The sequence below is a fragment of the Toxorhynchites rutilus genome, chromosome 3, assembly GCF_029784135.1.
Source record: "Toxorhynchites rutilus septentrionalis strain SRP chromosome 3, ASM2978413v1, whole genome shotgun sequence".
Taxonomy (NCBI): Eukaryota; Metazoa; Arthropoda; class Insecta; order Diptera; family Culicidae; genus Toxorhynchites; species Toxorhynchites rutilus.
Window position 1 is genome coordinate 257,910,584 of NC_073746.1, and position 21,806 is coordinate 257,932,389.

At 38.7% G+C, this 21,806-nt stretch overlaps 1 protein-coding gene across 6 annotated transcripts in view; it reads right to left on the reverse strand.

Moving 5' to 3' along the window:
• Positions 1–5,245: 5,245 nt before the first annotated feature.
• LOC129775807 (E3 ubiquitin-protein ligase TRIM33-like) overlaps positions 5,246–21,806 on the reverse strand; it is an 88,603-nt gene continuing 72,042 nt past the window's right edge. For 2 of the 6 annotated variants that reach the window (XM_055780913.1, XM_055780912.1), the window contains 10 exons: positions 18,071–18,385; positions 17,757–18,009; positions 17,286–17,693; positions 16,722–17,071; positions 16,432–16,642; positions 11,692–12,050; positions 11,222–11,633; positions 10,988–11,150; positions 10,796–10,919; positions 5,246–6,971 (listed from right to left, as the gene is read on the reverse strand). In XM_055780913.1, coding sequence (XP_055636888.1) covers positions 6,819–6,971; positions 10,796–10,919; positions 10,988–11,150; positions 11,222–11,633; positions 11,692–12,050; positions 16,432–16,642; positions 16,722–17,071; positions 17,286–17,693; positions 17,757–18,009; positions 18,071–18,385 — 2,748 coding nt within the window. In that variant the 3' untranslated portion in view covers positions 5,246–6,818. The remainder of the gene's footprint in view (positions 6,972–10,795; positions 10,920–10,987; positions 11,151–11,221; positions 11,634–11,691; positions 12,051–16,431; positions 16,643–16,721; positions 17,072–17,285; positions 17,694–17,756; positions 18,010–18,070; positions 18,386–21,806) is intronic. The other 4 variants (XM_055780917.1, XM_055780915.1, XM_055780916.1 and 1 more) reach the window with 4 other exon arrangements.

Sequence of the window (21,806 nt, forward strand, 5' to 3'; positions counted from 1 at the left end):
AGACTACTGTTACTGCGCGTCTTTTGAAGCGTAAACACATCATAGTTTTTTGCCACTTCGAATATGTCGAATTTTGTACCAACGAGAGTGTTTTTTGCGGGGAGTGTTACTTCATTACTTCAATATGAAGAAAAAAGCTGCAGAAAGTCATCGCATTTTGGTGGAAGTTTTTGGTGACCATGCTCAAACTGAGCGAACGTGTCAGATGTGGTTTGCACGGTTTAAAAATGGTAATTTTGACTAGGAAGGCGAATAACGTTCCGGACCGCCAAAAAAGTTTTAAGATGAAGAATTGGAGGCTTTACTCGATCAAGATCCGTCACAAACGCAACAAGAACTTGCAGATACACTTGGAGTAGCTCAGCAAACCATATCCGATCGTTTAAAAGCAATGGGAATGATCCGAAAGATAGGATATTGGGTGCCGTATGAATTGAAGCCACGAGACGTCGAACGCCGTTTTTTCACTTGCGAACAACTGCTCCAATGGCATAAAAGAAAGGGTATTTTCATCGAATCGTTACTGGCGATGAAAAGTGGGTCCATCACGACAATACTAAACGTCGGGCAACCATGGCCATGCATCAACATCGACGGCTGCGCAGAATATTTACGGCCAGAAGGTTATTCTGTCTATTTGGTGGTACCAGCTGGGTGTGGTGTACTAAAGCTGCTAAAACTGAATGGGACCATAACTGGGGACCTCTGCCGACAACAACCGACAACAACCGACAACGGCGTTCGAAAACTCCGAGCGCTTGTGAGTCCTCTTCAAGCATCGTCCATGCTTCGTGCCCATAGAGAACAACCGGTCGAACTGGGGATTTGTATATGATACACTTCGTACGGGGTCGGAGCTTGTTGGACCTTGCGGAGCCCATAGTAGGCACGACTTCCATTGACAATGCGTCTTCGAATTTCACGGCTGTTGTCAGTTGTTATCAACGAGCCAAGGTAGACAAATTCCTCCAGCACCTCGAGCTCGTCGCCGTCGATCACAACACTACTACCAAGAAGAACTCTGTTGCGATCAGTCCCTCCAGCTAGCATGTATTTAGTCTTAGACGCATTGATCCCAAGCCCAATCAGCCCTGCTTCGTGTTTCATTCGGGTATACAAGACGGCTACCGTCGGATGTGTTCTTCCGATTATGTCCATGTCGTCGGCGAAGCAGATAAACTGACTAGACTTGTTGAAAATCGTGTCCCGCATGTTGAAGCCGCATAACACCTTCCAGCGCCACGTCGAAGAGCAGACAGAAGAGGCCATCGCCTTGTCGAGGTCCCCTGTGATTCTCAAATGATTCCGACAGCTCACCTGAGATCCGCACATTGCACTGCACACCGTTCATCATTGCCTGAATAAGTCTTGTCAGCTTTCGGGGAAAGCAGTGTTCGTCCATGATCGTCCATAGCTGTCGTCGGTCAATTGTATCATATGCGGCCTTGAAGTCGACGAAGATGTGTTGTGTAGGGACCTGATACTCGCGGCACTTTTGGAGAATCTGCCGCAGTGTAAAAAGCTGGTCCGTCGTCGAGCAACCGGGCATGAATCCAGCCTGATAACTTCCCACAAATCTACTACCGTCCGATTACTACCTTATTCAATCGATGCAGCATGGCCTGGTTGACAAGCACTTCTCCAATTTTGATGAAGTCAAAAATTGGATCGATTCGTGGTTGGCCGACAAACCGACGGATTATTTCCGCAAAGAGATCCGTGAATTGCCAGAAAGATGGGAAAAAGTTGTGACTAACGATGAGCAATACTTTGAACATTAATTTCTATGCATTCAACGCAATGTGCGTTGTCTTGTGTGGGTGACTACTTTGTTTGATACTGTTCGGATCGAACAAAGAAACTTCCTTGTTAATCGACCTTTAATTTTTCAGCCGATCAAAGCTGTAATTGATTTTATGTTTTATCAAAAATTATATTTAAAATATTAGGCTGTCAAAAAAGTCCTGCGGTATTTTTTTTGAATTTTCATTTGTTCATAAAATTAGTTACAATCATCTGTTTTAAGTCAAATATGCGCCGTTTTGATCGATGACTTGTTCCCAACGAGATGCCAATTTCATAATACCCCTGTTATAGAAGCTCGCTTCCTTATTGGCAAAAAACTCGGATAGCCAATTTTCACAGGCCTCTTTTGTGGCTATCTTCTGACTACCTAGCTCATTCGCCATGGACAAAAACAGGTGGTAGTCACTTGGTGCAAGGTCCGGACTATACGGCGGATGCAAAAGAACCTCCCATCCGAGCTCCCGGAGCTTCTGGCGCGTCACCAAAGAAGTGTGTGGCCTGGCGTTGTCCTGATGGAAGACAATGCGGCCTCTGTTTATCAAAGATGGCCTCTTCTTCATGAGTGCTACCTTCAAGCGGTCCAGTTGTTGGCAGTACAGGTCCGGATTGAGCGTTTGGCCATAGGAAAGCAGCTCATAATAGATTATTCCTTGACAATCCCACCAAACACACAGCAGAACCTTCCTGGCCGTTAATGAGGGCTTGGCCACCGTCTGAGCCGCTTCAGCGGGCTTCGACCACGACCGTTTGCGCTTCACGTTGTCGTAAGTGACCCACTTTTCATCGCCAGTCACCATCCGCTTCAGAAACGGGTCGATTTTGTTGCGATTCAGCAGCAATTCACATGCGTCGATACGGTCAAAGATGTTTTTTTGCGTCAACGTGTGTGGTACCCATACATCGAGCTTCTTTGTGAATCCAAGCTTCTTCAAATGGTTCATAACGGTTTGATGACTTATCCCCAGCTCTTGGTCGATGCTACGGCTGCTACTATGCCGGTCTTTCTCGGCTAATTCAGCGATTTTGTCGCAATTTTCGACGACAGGCCTTCCGGAGCGTGGCGCATCTTCGACGACCTCTACACCAGAACGAAAACGGTGAAACCATCGTTGTGCGGTGGAAATGGAAACTGTATCGGGTCCATAAACTGCACAAATTTTATTGGCAGCTTGAGATGCATTTTTGCCTTTGTCATAGTAGTACTGTAAAATATGTCGGATTTTCTCTTTATTTTGCTCCATATTTGCGACACTATAACTCAAGAACGACTTAACCAAACAAAACACTGTCAAGCGCGCAAAAATACCTTTCCAACAAGCTATAGTATGACTCGATACAATGAATACAACTAGAACTACGCGCTTACAACGACACCTCGCGGAAATACCGCAGGACTTTTTTGACAGCCTAATACTATTTTTCCTTACAATTAGTGTTCCTTTTAAATTCTTAATTCCTCTTCCTTCTTTCTTCCTTCCTCTATATACTCTGTATGTGCGGACCGACAATTTGTGTTATACGTTTGCTCCAAATAACTCTCCGTGTGAAATCTTAAATTCCTGTTTGTTGTACCTGTGTCATAAATATTGTTTCAAAGCATGTAAATTTAAATTGAATTTATGCTTACAAGATTTCTATGTGTAATGTCCTGAATTCTATTATTTTCGTATCTAATTCAGCTCTATAGAAACACTTTCTTTTCATAAATTCCCTACTACCAATAACTTTTCACTTGTGTAGTATTTCTTTATTTTCTTCTTCTGGCAACTCTATCTCTCATTCTCAACCTCTCTTCTATCTCTGTCAACCTTGTTTGTTTACAAACATCTCCACCCTTGTGGCACTTCACATACCGTGCGGTAGTAGATCTGCAGTGTTCCCAACATATACTGAATACCGTTATCTATTACTTATAGGAGCACCGTATTGATTCATGAACAGGTTCATTAGACATCAAGCTTCGTTCAGGAAAAGCATAAACTGATACTTGGTTGAGTAAAATACAAGATTAGCATGGTTTCTTGCTGAGGTGGCTGAAAGCAGACAAACGACCAGAACGGTAAAAATAGGTATGGTGGCTGAGAGCAGACAAGCAACCACAAAGAGTTAAATTTGTAACCATTTTTGCAGAATAAAACATGAATTTTTGAAAAAAAAAACGAAGAAACTTATCGGTACTCCTATTATTTTTCAATCAAATTGAAATTCGCGTTGATGCATTTAGCTTTGTGTGTCGTCGGTTTGAAGCAAAAGTGACAATAGAGAAACTATTCATTCACTCTCCATATATACTTTTTATTACTTTATCCACACAGAACGCAGGAGGACAGTTTTCAGCATATTTCTTTTCCCTTCAGCATCTTCTATCGTGATATGCACCTTACAACGACTAATCACCACCCTTCTGTCATCATCGCTCTATTGTACTACTGGTGGAGTGAACAAACAATACCCAACAATCAAACTGAACGGTCCTTTTTAGGGCCTCCAAATTATTAACAAAGGGCTTAATAATGGCGTTTTTCAAACATATCCAAAATCAATATAATACAAATAGCTATGCGATAGTGTCTCGAAAACAACTATCCTGAAGTTTTGTTGGTGATTTTATATATGCAAAGTTGCAGATTTTTACGAAAAAAAAAATTATTTAAAAAATTCTTTTTAAGTGTTTTTTAAAAAAAATGTTTCATATTTATTAATGCGAATTTGAACAATTTCCTCCATTTCATTCTTTGACATAAATTCTAGGGATTTTTCAGTTTTTGAGTTAGAAGTTATTCAAGAACAAAAACCCTATTAAAAAATCGTCTAGATTTTTTTCAGATTTCAAATATGCAAATTTGTTTGATTGTTGAAATAGCATATTTATAGTTTTGAACGTTCGTCCGAAGCGACGAGTTGGTACAAATTAATCCTAGATTTCATTTACTTTTCGTCCTTTCTAGTTATTATGACCTAGACAGAATCCAAGAAACATAAAAACCATGTCATAAGAAACTTAAACAATAATGAACACAAATCATTCCATTTGAAAACATTTGAAATTTGAAACTATACCACACAAAATTCTTAAACCGCACCTGGGAAAAACAACAATAATGAATGCTTATACATAACAACTTGATCTTTCAGTTCTCTTAAAAATGTTGAGAACAGTCTATCTGGTTCAGCTTACTTACCCTAGTTTGGATCCAACAAACCTTGTTTCACTTCATGATGCGATAACTCAAACAATACAGGGGTCCTGTCGATTGAAGAGTTAACGGCACGATAAACTAATAAACGCTCTTGAAATATTCCGCAAATAGCTCGGCGGTCTCCTGTTCACGAACTGCCAAGAAAAAATCGGGCTCTCTATTGCCCCTTTCTGGATCCCAGTGATATACACTTGAAACGCTTCTTTGGGTAGGATTTCGGATCTATGCAATTAAGCCAATTTTATAAATTTGTTCATAATTTATTTTTTTGAATTTGTTCATCGTCATGTTTCTACAATGTTACGCTCGTACACTCTCGCCAAACTTAGCTGTCATGATAGTGCTACGCGCTACTCTGACCACTTGATTTCGCTCATATAACCACTGCTCGTATACAGAAAAATCAACCATATCGTTCGTCCAGAAAGTTCGGGTTTCTTTCTAAACAACTACTGATAGAGAGAAAGATCAATCTCTAGAAAATAGTATACTTACTAATAGCGAAGACATTTTTTTACAAATTCGATTGAAATAAAAAAACGACTTGTTTTCAGTGATCCAAAATCGACGCTATACACTAAAGTCTGGTTTCGTATCTACTTAATCAAAATTTCTCAATTAACACATCACTGCCGCCTCAGATACGACATTTGTTGCGTGTTAGGAGTACTGATCTGTTGTAGTGTTAATTCCTACTGTCTACTAGTAATAACTGCTTGTTGGTTTTATTTTGTTCTTTTACATCTGCCTTAAGAGTTACTTGTAGTGCCTAGTTTCTCATGTGTTTGCTGTAGATGTGATAATACGAATATTTTTGAAGTTTAAGGTACTCCACGATAAATTATATTTTTATGCGATGAATGATAAAATAAATAATAAATCTGTATTGAGAATTTGACATTCGCAGCAGGTGTGCATAAATCTACCTATCAGTGTTTTCAAATATTTCGAACTCAATCATACCATCATTGGTTATGCGTTCACGATAAAACCATGCCATCTTTACAACGAAACCCCATTATTCGTGGAAAACTGTTTACGTCGAGGAAATTGAGGAGGAATATCTTGAGGTGATATGGAAGTTTTTAACATACGATAACGTTAGCTTCGAAAGTTAGTATCAACTAACAAAATTGATTTCATCTTTCAAACTTTTAATAATAGCAAATAGCTCAGATTTGATCTTGCTTCCGTTGTCTGATTGAGATTCCGGTTGTCTCCCTACATTAAAGATTCCTTCACATCGTAGCTGTTGTGAAACTATTTCCAAATAATTTCTATATGCCTAATATGTACATATTTGTTCTGGAAAACTTCTTTTCGTCAATTAATTTCTCGTGCCTGTTCTTCGAAGTAAAATCATATGAATTCATGCTTTCTGTCTTTGTTTTACAGAACTATCCCTTATCAATCTTTTTTTTACACCGCAGTTTTTGCTGTTGGCTGCTATTTTTTTTATCGACTGGTTTCTTCCATTTAACCGGTTGCTTCCGTTTCCTTCTGTTCTTCGGTGATGGCGGTAGCCACAGCAGCGTCCAGTCCACCTCCACACGCATCTTGCGTACCCGTTTCTGTTTCCCTTGAACGAGGCCTCCCGTCTTGCTGCTGGCGTTCTCTACCATCTTCGCAAGTATCCGATGGGCCCGTTTTTGCTGCTGTGCTCATTTCCCCACTTGCACCGGATGATCCTTCACTGGAACCAGAGGATCGATGTTGGAACTGTTGCTGGGACAGCACTTGTTGCTGTTGCTTAAAAGTAGGAGGCTCTGGTTGTTGCGACAGTGCGGCGGCAATGCCGCATTCCTTTGATTGTTAATCTTCTAAAATACTTTTGATACGCTTGGCAGGATTCTGCAGGTAGTTATCGAAACATTCACTTTCGAGATACTTCGGAAGCCATTTGGCGAGTTGCTGCTCGAAGAACTTTTCCAACTTATGGGCGTTTTTGTAGGTGATGCTGTCCTCCTGAAAGGAAGCGATAAAGGACGAAGACGTTTACATTAATGAATTGTTGACCATCAGAACTTTATTTCTCATCGGAGTTGATATGGAAAAGTGTGGAATTGCATAGAGTTGGTCGCAATCTGATAATTTTAGATAACATAATTTGACTAGAAGGTGAGAATATGTAGAATAGCTATTTCCCTGCCATTATAGAATCATTCGAGTGTCATCTTCTTCAAAGCTGCTTGTAAACATCTTTCCACATTGAAGTCTGCGAATGCTTAAATGAAACTGTGATCTTTAAATTTGTATAAAAAGTAGTGTTTACACTTCGTTATCATTAAAACGCAATTCAAATTTGTATTGATCTTCTTTATAATGAAGATCAATAGAAATTTGTTTTACGTTTTGAGGATAATGATGTGTTAACACAATTTTTTTATATAAATTTAAACCAGAATTATAATACTTTTCGTCTTAAATAAAATATATATTTCTACATGTGTTTCCTAATGAGAGGCGACTACAATAGCTATATACAAATAGCCTTTTCGACACTTCTTGAATAGTAATTCGACAGTGCTTTTGGGCAACAAAGAAGAACATTCTGCCAATTAGAGAAAACACTTACATCTATCTCTATTTGATGTGTGTCCTAGTTAACAATCACTATAATGTTATAGATTTCATATATAATTGACTTGATTCTATGACTTGGAACGATGTCTTTATGGATCGGAATACAGAATAGGGGTGTTTATAGCTTACCCGGCAAACTTTGTCCCGACCAAAATTTATTTTTCGTTATCAAATCCACGTTTTCTTTCTAAGCACACGTTCATGGGTCCAATCGCAGCATTGTTCATTGATTGATCTTCTAATCTACCCTTTATAATTACAATCTACTATAAAATTCCTAGTACTTCTACCAAAACTCGTCATTATAATATCAAATTATTTCCAGACACAATTCTCGTTAAAGATTTTTCAACCACTTGCAAAGAGTCTTCAGAAAACAAACAGTGCTGCGCTTGGGTTTAATTTTTATCAGCGCGCGTTCAAATCAAACCCGTGTTCTCTCTTGGTGCGAAGTGCTCAAAATTCATAAACACGACAGCGCAAAAGGTACTTGGCACAGAATTCAGATGTTAACACATTAAGGACCGCACGTTTTGGGGCAAACTTGTACGCTTCATTTGTCAAATTGATCAAATTCGTTAGCACAAACATCAAATTGATAAACAACGCTTGTCAAAATGTAATTGTAGAATATATGCGAATTGAATTTTTCATCTTCCTTCAGAGTTTTCCGAAAATTTTCAATTGTCATGTTTGGTTGAAATATGTGTATTACTTTTATGAGCCCCCCTATCCATTCCAGAGGAGGGAGAGGTGTCATATCATCATAGAAACATTCCTCGTATCCAAAAATCCTCACATCCCAAATTTGGCTCCATTTGCTTGATTAGTTCTCGAGTTACCAAGTTTGTGTTTCATTTGTTTGGCAGCCCCATTGCCCTTGTTCCATTCAGTTGAGAGTTACAGGGTGTTAAACAAAGGGTCAACAAAGAGAAAATTCGATACATTTTACACTTATTATTTTATAAATGCGAAAATGCAAGCCTGGCTGCTGAAATTGTGATTGATGTTGCCGATACTGCACTACTGCACTTGCTCCCTAAAACCTCCATAAGCACATTTTAGTTCAATTTGCTTGATTAGTTCTCGAGTTATGCAAACTTCACCCTCCCTCTGAAATCCTTAATTTGCGGCTATTTGCGTGTCAGGACGAGACCTTACTACCCGTCACCCATGCAATGCTTTAAATACTGGGCGTTCGGTCACACTAAAGCGAAATGCAGGCAAGAGACGGCAACATGCGGGAACTGTTCCGAAAACCACGAGATTCCTGCGAAGGGACCTAAATACCAGCGGCTCTTGTTCTGCAGAGAATACGACACAGAAAATAAAGATCGAACGCGACGTAGACTACAGAGCCGCTAATTTGATTTTTGAAGCAGAAAATTGCCGATAACCAAGCTACCCAGACGTCACCAGAGAGGTAAATAGGCCCACTTCGAATTCGGAGCCTTTTGCTAACTGTCCGGTAGCACGGGCGACTGTTGGTCGGAGTATTGATCATCAACCGAATCGATCGGCTCAAAGCACTTGAACTTTGCGAACCACAAACAGCGGATCCACTCTGAAGATGCTTGTTCCTTCTCCTTCACGAGAACGGTCGGCATCTTCAAACGGCGCGGGTTTCCCTTCTCTGGCTTGATGCCATGGCAGGTGGACATCCTCGCTGAAGATCCGAAGAGCAACGAAACAAAACGGAAATAAAATTATATAAGTGTTATTATAAATCTGTTTTTAAACTGTCTAAACATGTAATGCAATGTTTTTATACGTCCCACGGCACTGTCTATGCCGTTTCTTTTATAGCGACGAACCAGCCCAGCAGGCAGAATTAACAAAAAATCTTCATAACTCGATATCTCCCTAACTCGATGGTCCCATGAATATCGAGTAAGGAAGAATTGAATGTGTTACAAAAACAAATATTCGTTCGATTAATCGAATACTGAAACACAAATACCTTATTTCATGAAAACGAGACCTGTTTTCCGTTTTGGCACTCTTTCTGGAAGACGTAGTCTACGTCAAAAAATTAATGTTAGGCGGAAACAAGTAAACCAACTAAAAGAGCTTGACAAGATGGCAACGCATGGGAAACTGACTGATAATAATTATGAATAAATTCTTTACTGATGTTAAATTATGCTGTATACTGTATGTGAATTACCTATACTGAATGCGATTCATTAAGACAATGAAACGCACTTATTAGAACCTATTTAGTCTGTTCTCCCCATTCATTCATCTTCTACAACAATTACAAGTACATTGTCGACCGTATTCAATCCAGTTGATGTAAATATTAGTTTGAGCGAAATAACTCCAATACTTTAGCTTCATGAATTTATTTGGGATAGTTTGAATGATCCGACTTTGGTCAAATGTGCACCATTTTGAATGATAACTTGTTGACATTTGGAAAATTATTCTTGTATGTTTTTTTTCATAGAAACCCTCGTCCCTTCGCACCGAGTCATTCTGATCACCAATCCTGTTCTGAACATGAGTCGATTTTGCGTTCCAACATCGTTTCTTGTATGAAAATTCGGTCCATGTTGTTCAGCTTCAGTGTTCAGCTTTATTCGAATGGTTCCAATTGACGTTCGAAACTTCTAGCTGTAGGGTGATTGCAAAGCATTATATATAAAACTATAAATGAAAATAATCATTTCATGTTTATCAAACATTGCTGAAGAAATTCAATTATTCATGAGTTAGTCATTTTTGTTCAACATTATTGTAAAGACACCTTTAGTGCATTTCAACAATCACATGGTATCCCTAAATATGAAGTTCAATTTTTGCATACGATTGTACATTTTTGTGAATAAACATTGAAAAATCTTTAACTTCTACCTGTTTCTGAATTGGAACTGATCAAGCTTAGACAATTCTGGCTGAGTCACAATATTTCTGTAGACAAACGCGGAATAAAATTGAATCAACAAAGTGAACAAACGCATCAAAGGAAACATAAGTCGAATTCAACTGCCGTCGAGTAGACTTCGGGCCTGATCACGAACGCCACGAACGATATGAATTGTATACCAGTTACACTTCATTTTGTTTCCACTGTGAAGTGGCTTTCGTGATCAGGCCATGTTTTTGTCTGTTTTGAGTCGAGCCCGTCTCGCGGAATACCGAAATGAACAAAACGAACTAAGTAACGTTCAACTCGTCTTATAGAGTATTGCCCATACACATACCTGATAGAATAGATAGACATTGTTGAACAATCGTTTCACATCACTAATAAATGATAAGATGTCGGTGTAATGTTCGCTGTTTGTCATCTCCAGTTTATCCCGGATCATTGCTAACGAAATTGGACTACAATAAATAATTAGCATTATTTCAACACTGTCTTCTCTAGTTTGCTTATGTACGGTTGTACTCACTTGCATACTATATCATAATAAGCTTTATTTGTGTCCGGCTCGAGATGGCGGAACGGCATGCTGGTTTCGTACTGACAGAATAACTCTAGCACTATCCTTTGCAATATCTTCAGTTCGAGCGGAGTGATTCCAACATTTCGCTTCTCGCCTGTTGGTTCTGCAACTAAATCAGGTTAATATCATCATTTTCTAATATCCAACTCCATATTTGCTTATGGACTCAACCCCCCTTACCTGGCGGTAGATCGGCAAAGTTATAGCACAACAAACACTGCCATGTTTCGCTTTCGTCCGGTAGCGAATCGATTACCGGTATATGACATGTTTGATGAAACACTTTCGGACATTTATCACAGCACATTAGCTCACCTCCGTCCATGCAAACGGCGCACCAGTCCTCATTGGGATCCAGTTCCTTGGGGAGACTTTTGTCGTCCACCAGCACCACTCCAGCCCCAATGCCGGCCACGGAAACGCTGGAATTGAGATCAGTCGAACTGTGCACCTGTGGTGAGGTTGTTTTCCCCCGGTGACCCTCCGGTAAAACTTGCACTCCATTCGAGTCTAACTTTGCAATGGTGGCCATCAGATCGTTTACCGAGTCCTCACAGGTCTTATCGATAGATTCGACAAAATCTTTCCCCGGCTATTTGACAAAAAGATGATTTTATATTCAATCAAATGCAAATTTTGGATAAACAAACCTCATTCGTGCTTGGCGATGGTGTCTTCGGATTGGTGGAACTAACGTTGGGCATAGCGTTCTGCAGCTGCTGGAGGTGATGATTTTGTTGTTGTTGTTGTTGCTGCTGCTGCTGCTGTTGTTGTTGTTGCTGCTGCTGTTGCTGTTGCTGCTGTTGTTGCTGCTGTTGCTGTTGTTGCTGTTGATGCTGTTGCTGGTGATGATGGTGAGGTATTTGGGTAAGTCCACTTGGAGCTCCGCCGGTATTGCTACCGTTTATCATCATGGAGTTGCGCATCGTGTCGGGAGATTTTAATGGTATCTTAAACGACTCATTCGGACCGCTACCGAATAAATGCAGCCCGGAGGGGCCCCCGAATCCTAATGAAAAAGAATAAAATTAGCTATATAGAGAGAAATGAATTAATTCATTATCGCGCTATTTTCGACTTTCCCCTTTAAATTGAAAACTATTCCTTTTTTATGTCGTTCGATTGAGTGATTTTAAAGAGAAGTTATTTGTATTCTGCAATTCTGCCGTTCTACGCCTAGTTACCTCATAATTCTTAAAGACAACTTTCACTTTTGTTCATGGAAATATGCATAATTTTCCGGAAAAGCTAAAAAAAACTTTTTGTTTGTTCCCAGCTTTAAAAAAACAACATCAAGCTCAGTTTTCCCATATTCATATCTTAGATATAACTCTCCCACCATGTATTTTTGAGAAGATCCATAATAAATTAATCGTTTCAAGTACAAGAATCTTATATACATTATTGATATGATAATAAAAACTGTTATAACTGCTTTTGAAAGAAAAGGGTCATCCATAAACCACGTAAACTTTCCGGAAAAGAGAAGGTATGGTCAAAGTACACGATTTGTAAAAAAAAAACATTCAAGAAATGAATGTGTCAGGAGAGAAGAAGCGAAGGACTAAATTGACTGAAAATGAACTTACATGGTTTATGGATAGTCCCCATTGGTATAATCTGACGGAAAGTAATGTATAATTTGAATTATGTAGCGTAATGAACATTGAAATATTTTAGTCTAATTTTTATTCAATTTTCATTTTTTAGAGATCTATCATTTTATGTTCTATCTATGGTAAAATACTTTGCAAATGAAAAATTATATGAGCATTCATTAGCAATATCTTTCATTGATGGCATCTTCTCGAAAAAAAGCCGGGTACAACTGGAAGTATTGCTGCCAATAACGATTTCTTCCGTTGCTCTTGAATTCTTCTCGGAGCTTTTTACCACTTCATGCTTCAAGCTTTAGCTGTTTCTTAGATAGAAGAACTTAGAATTTAGTTGCTACTTCATATCGATGCTACTTGCTACGGCACCAATTGTGCGTACTTCTTTTATGCTATTAAACTGCCATTCTACTCATAGTTCTTACATGCTACTTTTTGGCAAATTTCACTTTTGTTCATAAAACAATGTTTTTATTTGGAAAAACACAAAAAAAAACTTATTGTTTGTTCCTAGTATTCTAAAAACAACATCAAGTTCAATTGTCCCATGTTAATATTCTAACCCAGCGGTACTCAACATTTTTTTCATAGGGGCCACAAACACGTGTTAGTCATGGCACCGCGAAAAAAAAGGATACATGAAGAAGGGTGATGTTCAAGACACAACCGCACTGTTAACATAGAAGTACGAAATTATTAATAAAACTCTTTGATACATATATTTGATAGCAATGACAAGGACCGACAAATGAATGCTTTCACTGAGTGAAGAGCGCGAAGCAATTCGAGTAGATTATCAAATTAATTATAAGCATCAACATGTAATGTTGATTGTTCGCTGTCTAGAGCACTGAAACTGGAATACTGAGCTTCTTGAATATCTAAGTAGTTTTTCAGTTTCTCCTACCAAATTACATCTCCATCGCAGAACGAAACAACTCAGCAGCCGCAGTACGGCAACAGTAATGCGCACACTGTTGCCGCAGAACGGCAACAGTGTACGCAATCCGAGTCGGTATTGCGAAAGCAAAACCATCGAAACAAAATTTCAACTTCAGGTTTTCACCGGAGAACACAACTTGGAACGTTAAAAAATACCTTACGCCACTCTCAACCCGAAAACAATGAAATCACGAAAGTTGAATAATCGTCACAAATCACAAATCACAAACAGCAAGGCTTTCCAAATAGTATTTCACAAGTCCGGATTGTTTAGTTTGGTATTTCGAATTGATCTTTTTCAATGCTAGAGGGTAAAGAAACTGAGAAAACTTTAGCCCTCTACAATTGAAAACAACATCATTACACCAATAAATCCAAACTAAAAATAAATATTACCCCTCTACAGCCTAAGCCCGCCTTTAGACGAGCTTCACGGATTCTCTTTTCAAATTATTCAGACATTATTTTCAATGTTCACTCCCACTAGAACGTCTTCAGAATATTTTCATCTATCACACATACACATTGGTTTTATGCTGGCAGCTCTCTGCTAGGAGTATTTTATGTTAAAAGTCGGAAATTCGAGATAAAAGTGGAATAGGTTTTTTCAGATAAATAAAAAACTTAGATCTTAGGGATTACATAGATTTTTAGAATGCATAAAAAATTCTTAAATAACTCTTTGGTCGAAAATTTTAGTAACCTAGAAAAGAACCGATGGGTGTGTGTTGTTTTGTACACGCAGCTAGAAATTTTTGGTTCATTAATCATTATTGTTCTCGCGAGAATAGTGCACGTATTCACAACAATACAACCATCAAACCATTGTGTGTGACATCAGCATTGAGAAAGACTGCTGTTTGATATCTGGAGCCAGACAACTTGAATGATAATGATGACGGCCACAAGAACATGACAGGAAAATGTGTATTGTTCCATTTTTTCTTAATTTAGATCATTTATGGGTTAGGGAACCGTAATGTATAAATTACCGAGAAAAATTTAAAAAAATCCGATTCGATTGGAATACAAACAATCGAAATTCATTCTTCGATAAAATAAATATTAAGGGTAAAACTATTTCATAGGAAACCAAGTTTTTTGATTTGGTACCGTTACTGTAAGATATATAGTCTCATGTCAAAAAAAGGTAATGATTTCATGTTCATATTTTCATATTTATTCAGTAATGCCGACAGGATTAGCCCTAATGATCGGATTAAATGTATATTCAATCTACTAATACCACTTAATTAGACAACTAACTAATGTGTAGATGTGTAATGTGTTAAACTTCGTTATTCTCATCTCATGTTTCCTAAATGAAGTTTTTGTGATTGTTACACATACAAAATAATAACGGGCATGGTGGGCCAACCAAAAAAGCGTGGTGGACCGCAGGTTGAGTTCAGCTGTTCTAGACCATGAATTTTAAGTCCTTAATCAAGCTTGAATGATTCGAGTGAGTGGAACCAGTGCTCTGCATAGTCATAGTCAACTGAGGATAGTCAGCTGACTATCTGACTAACTATATCCGTATTCAGTTGGTAATGATATTTGGCTTCTTCACGTAGTTTCTCCGCCAAAACGACTAATCAGCCAGTCGGACGTTTAGTCGCTATCTCCCTCTACCGACTCGACTATATCATTTCGTTCTTCTCAGTCAAACTGTTTTCATTGCATTTTGAAGTGACTTCCCCCAGAACGAATTCGGTCCTTCTCTCGCCCTTGTAAAACGTTTGCATGCATCGATGTTTGAGTTCATCGTGGTTTGACAAACGCTACAGGTGAGCTAGATTTTTTTGTATCGTACACGAAAATTACTCACACGTATAAAATAGCGTTCAGTGTACGTGCGCTATTTTGCACGCTATTTACTAATACTAACGCGAGGAACTTTATAGCATACTTGACAAATGTCTAAATTCGTGGGTTTGAGTTCACGATGGGTAGACAATAAACCGTCCATTGATGGGGTAACGACTTTTTTTGCATCAGAAATCAAGGTTTCGTTCCTCTTTATATGGACGTAAAAATTGCGTAACAATTTCGTTCCTAGGGGGGTAGAAATGTGGATTGAAGTTAGTTGAATTAATGACGCCGATTTGTATACATTAGTCGCGTCAGTTAGAATAACCATTTACTGGACTAGTTCATCAGTCATCCTCGCTAGTCAACGCTAGTCAATTCATTTTCTAGTCAAATCACTTTTTGTTGACGGCGACTGCCGAAGCAGTTCTAGTCGAAGCGAAGCTACTGAGAGTAGAGCCGGTCTTCATTTTTCACCTTAAAATATTTCGGGACCTGAGTGAAACTTTTTAAATTTCATTGAACGATTGAAGTGCTTAAAGCTTCTGGTAGACAAATATGGTAGAAAATTTTGATTATGTTTTTCTCTGTTACTGATTTTGGAACATGGGACAACTATGTGTAGAACGGCAGAATTGTTATTTTTTCCAATTTCGATCAGTCAATTATTTCTTTTTTTAACAATTCCTTTATCCCGCGCGGCGAGTGACATGAGATGACTCAAGTCACGTTGTTCCTACAGACGAATGGCGTGATTATAGATTGTCACTTAGATGAGATTTGAAGTGGTGTCCTCATATGTTTTCGACTCGGGTATAAAATATGAGCTGAAAGATAAGACGGCTTCCACAACGAAAGGAGAAACTTTGCTATCTCACGCCATTCGCCATCGCCGAGCGGAATATCTTGGCAATAGCAACAATGACGTTGAATCTCCTCTCTACGGTTTATTATGGAAATGTAATTCACGTTACTGTTACTCCATATTGTTTTAATGATTATTTTAAAACTTCAAAAATAGCATACCATTGTTCTGCTGTCCTTGCATGTTTTGAGGTATATGCCATTTGGCGCCACCGCCACCTCCGGCGGCTCCCCCACCACCGGCATTCCCACTAGGGTGCTGTGGCTGCATTGGACTAGGCTGTGGTGAATTAGGGTTGTAGCCGGGAGGAGTTTGCTGGACTGGGTAACGCATCGCCGCCTGCTGCTTTGGTGTGAGAAGAGTAGAAGTATTCTTTGGTTAGAGATGAAAGGTAGAACTCGGTTGAGGAAACGAGGCTGCCAGATTTCGCCCGTTAAAACGGAATACTCACATTTCCCATCATGTGCCGCATAGCAGCCGGAGGCATTGCGAATCTTTGGAAATTCTGGAAGCGCGGATTGTTGGCACCCATTCCCATGCCGTTGCTATTAGGTCCTGGCTGGCCTTGATTGTAGTTTTGATGGCCTCCACCGGGACCAGCTAAATAACCAGGAGGTGCGCCCCCCATTTGGGCGGTCATTCGATGTTGAGGTGGACCTCCAGAGCCAGGCGGAACATTGCTCATGAAATTTGCTGTGTTAAATTGATTGTTAACATTAGCATTGCCGGCCGAACTTGGTGCATTGGGCGAACCGCGGCTTGGTCCGTTTGATTTTTGATGACTCAACAGATTACGTAAATCTAGAGGGTTTAGTGATTCGAATGCCAAGGAATGGGATAGGTGGGAAGGAGAAAAAAAAAACACAAACAAAATATGTTACGACTAAAAACACAGTTAGACCACAACCAATGTTTGAACATAATAGATGAGCATGTAAAACAAAAACAGAACCACAACCAACAACTGTTTAGGTTAGCTGAGAATTCCAAAGCGCTCTTCTTCCGATAAACTCACCCATATTTTGGGGATGTGTTGATGAACTGACATGCTGTTGAGGAGGCATTCCATGCGGCGGACCCATCGGAAATCGGCCAAAGTTACCCCCTGGACCATTTTCCTGCTGGAAGGATCGCCCCATTGGATGATTCGGCGGGAAAGGCCCTCCCACCGGCACACCACTGTTACCATTGTACATGGGTGGAACATTGGGGAAACCTCCGGGCCCATTAGCGTTATTGGAGGAGAGAGTCGTCATGCCAGGTCCGGGCATCCCAGGCCTCAGTGGTGGCGTAATGTTTGGACTGGGTTGTTTAGAACGGTTTTGAACTGCTCCAGGAACTGGTACACTCGCGTTCCCTGCTGGGCCTGGTGGCGGTGGGTACACTTTACCGTCTACGAGAATAGTTCCAATTCGAGCAATCACTGAAACAGGCAGAACAAGAGGTTTTATTAAAGAAATTGAGCTAAAGTTATGAGACTCTTTACCATTCTGCAATTCAGGAACGTTGGATAGGAATAGTTGAACCCGAACTGGTATCTCTGGATTTGGAATATCAGCCCGCTGGCATTTCACTTTTTGTAAGTGTCTCGCTAGCGTCTTTTTACTGTATAATACGGCACTATCACTACCTTTGTCGAGGGCGCATTGTACAAATTCTATACAATGGTCCGTGTGCCCCGAAAGCTGCTGCAAGGCATCTTTCTTTTCGTTCAGTACTTGCAGTTTGGTGTCACAGACCTGCAAAAAGTAATAATCGCAACTGTATTATATGTTTCGCCGAAACGGCACAGTCACCAACCTGATTCAGCCTATAAACGAGCTGTTTACCCCTCATGTTCACTGCGTTGGTTAACTTGACAACGAGGTCAGCGATTTCTTTGGAGAGTTCTTTCTTTTTCTCGGTGATCAGTGCCTGTCGATCATCGATCACCTTCATCGCACTGGACAGTAGCACTTTTTTGTAGCTTATCTCGCTCAACAACGCTTGCAGGGAATTTCGCGTTTCGCTGGCAATTTCATTGGCAAACTTGTACTTGTGATCCCGGTGATCCACCAGTTGACAATCTCTACACGTTAATCTGTCGCAGGTTTCACAGTAGAGGGATAGTTTTTCCTTTAAAAAATAGAAGAAGATCAACGTTAAATATGAGTGATATATATTCATACCAATATTCGTATTCCATTTATGTTGCTATAGACGAATTTCATGCCAACTGGTCTTAAGAATTGGTAGCACTATCTCAGAATGGAGTGAAACGTTGTAGGTGTAAAGACATTGTTCACTTAAGCAACTTTGCATACTTGAATTCCCCCAAAAAAATGGATCACTTTTTGAAAAAATACAAAGTTTTTTTCTTAAAGTTTAACAAAAATTTCTCACTAAAAAACTACAAGTCCTACTAAATTTTGATCAGAGAAGAATATATAGAAAATATGTAGTTGAAGTTTTCATGAAAAAATATCGATATCAAAGTTTCATTGAAAAAAATATACTGAGAAAAAAAATATTTAATAATTGAGATTCATTGATTCATTGAAAAAAAAAATTAGCCCATACAATTACCAACAAGTCTCCCATACAACGAGAGAAGGGCATTGCTACAGGGAAAGAGGTTTTCTAACAATTTGTTCAGGGTTTGTTTGAAGAACTTTTTTTTTCTATTTAGAAACATGTCAAGAACATATCAAACGTGAGAGTTTACAAACATGCAAAAATACCATATATTCCAGAAACTATAAATGTTAGAAAGTTGACGTTTGCGACAAAAAAGAGTTCAAAAAAGTACCAAAAATTTAAAAACAATTCTGATTCAAAAAATTTTAGATCTAATTTTTTTTCAGAGAATGAAATGTAGGAAATTGTTAAAGTTAACTTCATTAAAAAATGTCAAATGAAAAAAAAATATTATGAAAATTTAAAGTCATTTTTCTAAAAAACTTTTTTTTTTCAGTTATGAAAAAACAAATTAATTATTAGCCCATACAATTACCAACAAGTCTTCCATACAACGAGAGAAGGGCATTGCTACAGAGAAAGATGTTTTCTAACATTTTTTTCAGGTTTTCTTCGAAGAACTTCTTTTTTTCTATTTAGAAACATGTCAAGAACATATCAAACGTGAGAGTTTACAAACATGCAAAAATACCATATATTCCAGAAACTATAAAAGATAGAAAGTTGACGTTTGCGGCAGAAATCCGTGTTTCAATTAAATCTAAAACTTTGTCGAATATAACATATCATTATCTTGACTTCAAACAAAATTAAGACTAGTTGTATTTTTTTTTTTTTCAAAAACAACACAAGAAAAAGTATTAATACCCACAACGTTTCAATGCAATCTGAGATAGTGCTGCCGAAGCCCAGTCGAATTGACATGAAATCTTCTACGCTTAGTAAACAAAAATCAGTTGTAAATGAACATGAATTTTCAACAAATTCGAAAATGCATCAGCGTATTTAATCGATTGTTGTGATATGAATACCATCTTTCACGCAGCTTATAATTTCCATCCTTCCGGAACATAGTTTCTCGTCGAAAAACTGGTAAGAATGTTTTTAAGAGCACTTTACAGGGGCCTAAACAAGTGATAAACTGAAGCTGTAAGATCTTGTTAGTATAGCGGATGGAAAAGCATCTCCCAGTCGAACTTTAAAAAAAAAACAGGCTGTCAAAGAGACATTGGGTTTGGATAGAAAAGTGGTGGCCCTGGTGGAACACGACGCCTATCATATTTTCCCTGGTTCGCTGCTTTTAATCCGTTCAGATGTGATCATTACTTGTTGGAATTTGTCAAATTTCGATCCATTATGTTTGTCTTTCATAGTGTGGAACCCAAACATCGTAGCGATTAACATAACCAAGCCTCTCGAGATGCTCATGAACGACGGTTTCAGATATCTGTAATTAATCTGCTGATTCGCGTGTCGTGTACCAAGGATTAATCCTGATCAGCGTTTCGTTTTGGTCATCATCAGTAGAGAGACGAACTTTTCGCACAACCCAATATGTTGTTCACTCATGAAAACATTCAAAAAAAAAAAACTCGCCGTAGATAGCTGCTGCAGCAGTTCGGTCTGGCCTTCGTGAATAAAATCATTGGGCCCTTGATTCCTTTGTTGCCGGATTTTCGGGAATTCTCCTGGTTTGTTGCGAATGAACCCCAATGCCCTGGCTGTCATTATCATGCAAAACTCAAATAAGAAGCGAAGTGTGGTTTTTATGATTTTTTTCGTAGCAGCGCTTGGGTACAGGGGTTGGGGAACTAAAAGTAGAAAGCCACAAAACCGCTGTCATTTGGCTTTCCCACATCAACCGGGGGGTAAATAGCTGCAATGTCGAAGGTAGGAAAATGAGGAATTTCGTTTGCGCCGAAAATATGATTAATATTTTTACGCTTTTTTTCTATTTTGTCTATTTTGAACTTGCTGCGCTTTATTGGGTGCGGTTTGTGTGATGTGTGAATACGGATATTCGATAGTGAGATTCCATTTTGTTTTTTTTCTGCATAATTGAAAGCTTGGAATACGGTTGACTGATGGGATCAGTTGAGTGCAATTAGCTTTGTTGTTCAATACATTAAATTGATAACATACCAGTCCTAAATATACTAGAATACTAAATTTGGTAACCTAATAACCAATTTCTATGACTATGTAAAATGATCCCGTGGCCGAGTGGTTAGCGTCACACATTATCATACCGGGGGTTCGGATTCCATTCCAGGGTTACCATATCTACAGAATAACCTGTTTTTCTACAAATTTTTCAGTCTTTTTGAAACCAATAATCTGTAGATGCAGATTACTGATTTTTTTGGGGTATGTTTCTGTCATACAAATGAAACAGAAATTTCTGCATTATTCGAGAATTATTCATTGCATTATTTGAATGAAGCACAAATTTCTACATACCTCGAAAACCAATCAAGCAAATGAAGTCAAATTTGGCATGTGAAGGTTTTATGGGGCAAAACGTTTATATGGTGAGTAGACACTCCTCCCCCCTCTCTAAGGGGGAATGCCATACAAATGAAGCATAAATTTCGGCATAACTTAAGAACTAATCAAGAAAATGGAATCAAACTTGGCATATAGAGGTTTTAGGGATCGATGAACGATTCTATGGTGGTTCGATCTCTAAGGGGAGGCTTCCATACAAATAGAACACAAATTTCCAAAAAAATAAAACACATAGTTCAATCAAAAATATTCCAACCAAACATGACAATTGAAAATTTTCGGAAAACTCTGAAGAAAATGAGAATGTTTGGAAAATTTAATTCCTATATGTTCTACAATTTCATAGTGACAAGCGTTGTTAGTCCATTTGATGTTTGCGCTAACGAAATTGATCTTTGTTCGAAAGTAGAAATTGATTTTAATGTGATAAAACTCACGCCTATAGCTTCATCTATCTATATAAATAAAAACGGATCGCCGAATGTGTTAATAAGAGCAAAACTCGAGAAAGGAATTGACCGATTTAGAGCTGTCTTTATTCTATCATATTTTCTGTATCAAACATTTATTC